The sequence below is a fragment of the Macaca nemestrina genome, chromosome 9, assembly GCF_043159975.1.
Source record: "Macaca nemestrina isolate mMacNem1 chromosome 9, mMacNem.hap1, whole genome shotgun sequence".
NCBI lineage: Eukaryota > Metazoa > Chordata > Mammalia > Primates > Cercopithecidae > Macaca > Macaca nemestrina.
In genome coordinates this window covers 31,667,845-31,671,989 of record NC_092133.1, presented here as the reverse complement: position 1 = coordinate 31,671,989, position 4,145 = coordinate 31,667,845, and the positions used below count along the sequence as shown (strand labels likewise).

The 4,145-nt window shown below is 59.5% G+C and overlaps 1 protein-coding gene across 1 annotated transcript; it reads left to right on the top strand.

Annotated features, from left to right (window-relative positions):
• The first annotated feature begins 833 nt into the window (after positions 1 to 833).
• Positions 834 to 3,529, top strand: LOC105478360 (HPS6 biogenesis of lysosomal organelles complex 2 subunit 3). Its single transcript, XM_011735545.2, has one exon. The coding sequence runs from the start codon at positions 985 to 987 to the stop codon at positions 3,310 to 3,312; it is 2,328 nt and encodes a 775-aa protein (XP_011733847.2). The 5' UTR covers positions 834 to 984; the 3' UTR covers positions 3,313 to 3,529.
• Positions 3,530 to 4,145: the final 616 nt, after the last annotated feature.

The window sequence follows — 4,145 nt, the reverse complement described above, 5'->3', positions numbered from 1 at the left end:
AACTGCTCACCTGAAGAGGCGGTCAAGATGTGGAAGGAGCCCTACATACAAATCTGTAGGTTTTACTGCTTCTAAAGTATGCTTCTCTGTTTTGGTTTGGGTGATGAGTTGTTGATATGATAAAGTGATTTGGTGCACTGACTCTGGAGCCAGAGTGCCTGTGGTTGGAATCCCACCTCCACCACTGCTTGATCTTAGTCAAGTTACTTAATCTCTCTGTGCTTCATCCTCCTTATCTGTAGAAGGGATTAGGGGATAGAGAGGGCTGTCACATAGTGATATGGAAGTGGTTTTCTCTTCTTTCTTTCTTTCTGTTTTTCTTTCTTTCTTTTTTTAAATTTTCATAGAGACAAGGTCTCCCTATGTTGCTCAGGCTGGTCTCGAACGCCTGGCCTCAAGCAATCCTCCCACCTCAGCCTCCCAAAGTGCTAAGATTATAGGAGGGAGCCACCGCACCCCATGTTTATTACTATTTCCACTAGATTGTCATCTCCATGAGGTTGAGGTTTTCTATTTTGTTTAGGGCTGTCTACTCAGAGCCTGGCACAAAGCATGTGCTCAACAAAAATTTCCTGAAGGAGTAAACTGGGGTGAAATCCTTGGGAGAGGGGCTCAGGGGGCTGGAATCCCTATTCCTGCGTCGGACTCCGGGCCACTGGGCGGCGTCCTGGGGTCTGGGGAAGGGCCTCCCCCTACGGCGAGAGCGTCCCCGGGCGGGCGCGGTGCAGGCGCTGAGCCCCTAGGGCGCTCCGGTGGCTCCTCCCCCGGCGAGCGTGTAGTGCTGGCCCGGCGACTGCAGGAGCCATCCCGGAGCCGGCCTGGCGGGGCGGGGCGGGGCGGAGTCGACGATTAGCCCGGCCTCTGCTCACCTCATCCACGGGAGACGGAAGTCTTGGCCCTGCTTGGCTCCCCCGAGAATCGGGCCTCGTCCTGCCGGGCGGCTGGACCTGGCAAAGCCTGGGCGCGCTCACGCGCGGCGGCGCCATGAAGCGCTCGGGGACTCTGCGGCTGCTCTCGGACCTGAGTGCCTTCGGCGGCGCGGCGCGGCTCCGGGAGCTGCTGGCCGGGGACCCAGCGGTACGAGTCCGCGGCAGCCCGGACGGCCGCCACCTGCTGCTCCTGCGACCCCTGGGGACGGTAGCCCCGCAGCTGCTGGTCGCGGCGCGAGGGCCCGGCGCGGAGCTGGAGCGGGCTTGGCTGGCAGGCCAGCCCTCCCCGCTGGACGCCTTCTTCCTGCCGTGGCCAGCGCGGCCGGCGCTGGTGCTGGTGTGGGAGAGTGGCCTGACCGAGGTGTGGGGCGCGGGCGTGGGGCCTGGCTGGCGACTGCTGCAGAGCACCGAGCTGTGTCCGGGCGGGGGAGCCCGCGTGGTGGCAGTGGCGGCGCTCCGAGGCCGCCTGGTGTGGTGCGAGGAGCGCCAAGCCGGGTCCGAGGGCCCGTTAGGGCCGCCAGCAACTGCTTTCAGCCACTGTGTGTGCGTCCGGACCCTGGAGCCCAGCGGGGAAGCTAGCACCAGCCTGGGCCGCACGCACGTCCTGCTGCACCACTGCCCCGCTTTCGGGCTGCTGGCCTCCTGCAGACACCTCTTCCTGGTGCCCACTGCCACCACCTGGCCTGGCGTGGCCCACGTTCTACTCATCTGGAGCCCAGGCAAGGGCAAAGTGATAGTGGCTGCCCCACGGCTTGGCCTCTCCTACAGTAAGAGTCTGAATCCTGGACGAGGGGACACATGGGACTTCCGGACCCTGCTCCGAGGCCTTCCTGGGTTGCTGTCCCTCAGAGAGCCACTGGCTGTACACACCTGGGCCCCAACTCCCCACGGCCTGCTGTTGCTTGACTTTGGGGGCACTGTGAGCCTAGTGCAGTCCCACGGTGGTACCCGGGCAGTGGGCATCCTGCAGGAGGCACCTGTAGGCTCGCGGGGGTCTGCAGCCCTAGGCACATTTCAGGGCACTCTGGCCTGTGTGCTGGGCTCCACATTGGAACTGCTGGACATGGGCAGTGGGCAGCTGCTGGAGAGGAAGGTCCTAAGTACAGACAGGGTACATCTGCTGGAACCGCCAGCCCCCGGCATGGAGGATGAGGAAGAGCTGGAGACCCGAGGGAGTCTTCGTCTGCTTTCAGCCTTGGGTCTGTTTTGTGTGGGCTGGGAAGCCCCACAGGGTGTTGAGCTGCCTTCAGCCAAGGATCTGGTGTTTGAGGAGGCTTGCGGGTACTACCAGCGGCGGAGCCTGCGGGGTGCCCAGCTCACTCCAGAAGAACTGAGACACAGCAGCACATTCCGGGCACCTCAGGCCCTGGCCTCCATCCTCCAGGGCCACCTGCCCCCATCTACACTGCTGACCATGTTGAGGACCGAACTTCGGGATTACCGAGGCTTAGAGCAGCTGAAGGCCCAGCTGGTGGCTGGCGATGATGAGGAGGCTGGTTGGACTGAGCTGGCGGAGCAGGAAGTGGCACGCCTGCTGAGGACCGAGTTGATAGGAGACCAGCTGGCCCAGCTCAACACTGTTTTCCAGGCCCTTCCTACAGCAGCCTGGGGTGCCACCCTCAGGGCCCTGCAGCTCCAGACAGATGGGAATGGCAAGCTGAGGTCCCAAGCACCCCCTGATGTGTGGAAGAAAGTGTTAGGGGGAATAACCGCTGTAAAGGAACCCCCCAATGGGATACTGCCCCCCTTTGAACTCCTCTGCCAATGTCTGTGCCGGCTGGAGCCTCGATGGCTGCCACCTTTTGTGGAGCTGGCTCAGCAGCAGGGTGGGCCGGGCTGGGGGGCAGGGGGCCCGGGACTGCCCCTGTATCGCCGAGCCCTGGCAGTGCTAGGTGAGGAGGGGACCAGGCCTGAGGCTCTGGAGCTAGAGCTGCTCTTGAGCAGTGGGCGGCCCAAAGCTGTGCTCCAAGCTGTCGGGCAGCTGGTGCAAAAGGAGCAATGGGATCGGGCTCTGGATGCAGGCCTGGCCCTCGGCCCCTCCAGTCCCTTGCTTCGAAGTGAAATCTTCAAACTGCTGCTGGCCGAGTTTGCCCAGCACCGCCGGCTTGATGCTCACCTCCCCCTCCTTTGCCGCCTGTGCCCACCAGAACTGGCTCCAGCTGAGCTCCTGCTTCTACTGAGGACATACCTCCCAGATGAGGTGGGGCCCCCTACCCCATTTCCTGAGCCTGGAGCAGAGCCCCCTCTCACTGTGGGCTTACTCAAAGCCCTGCTGGAGCAGACTGGGACTCAAGGATGGCCCTCAGGCCCAGTTCTAAGCCCATATGAGGACATCCTATGGGACCCTAGCACTCCACCCCCGACCCCACCTCGGGACCTATGACTACCCTTCAGGCATCAGAACACTCAGGACCTGGAGGCTTGCTTGGACAGGTCCTCTGTGTCACTGACACAGGAAATCATTTCTGGGACACAGTGATCAGGGAAGGGTGCGTGGGACTTGGAGGGGCCCATGGTGGACCTGTGTATGCAATATTCTTCTGTCATCTGGAGCTATTTTTAAGATATGTGTGTGAAATATATACATAGTTTAATATATACACAGTTGTGTGTTTTTAAACAGCTACGGGTCTCAGAGGATGCAGGTTATAGAGGGACTGGTTGGACCTGGATCTTTTGGCTAAAGTCCCCACTTCCAATCATGAAAATAGTTAACATTTATGAGCATTTAATACATGCCAGGCATTCTACTCATCTTTATATAATCCCTCATTTAATGCTTCTCATAACCCCAGTGGGGAAAGTACTGATGTTATTCCCATTTTACAGGAAATAGAAGTTTAGAAAAATTAAATGACTTGACCAAGTTCATTTGGCTAGAAAGTAGCAGCTCAAAGATTGGAGCCACCTCACTGAAACAGCCCAGTAGCTCCCACCTGCTTGGGCTTGAATGTGCTGTCCATCCCTGGCTTCAAGCTGCCTTCTCTGGCCTGCTGAGAGGAGGAGGACTACAGAGCTCCACCCTTCCTTTCCCCAGGACTTCTCTGCTCTGGAGTAGGAACTTTGCTGGGCCCTGGGTCCTTGCTTGTCTCCACCAGGATTTCTGGAGCAGCCCTTAGTTTAGGGGAAGACTTGCCACAGACAGGAGAGCTGCCTGAGAGCTCTCTGGCTCAGTAACAAAATTCACTGGGAGCAGAGCTACCTGGAGAGCCCCAT

Coding starts and splice junctions, on each gene's coding strand:
- LOC105478360 (XM_011735545.2), top strand. CDS start 985: ATGAAGCGCTCGGGGACTCTGCGGCTGCTCTCGGACCTGAGTGCCTTC.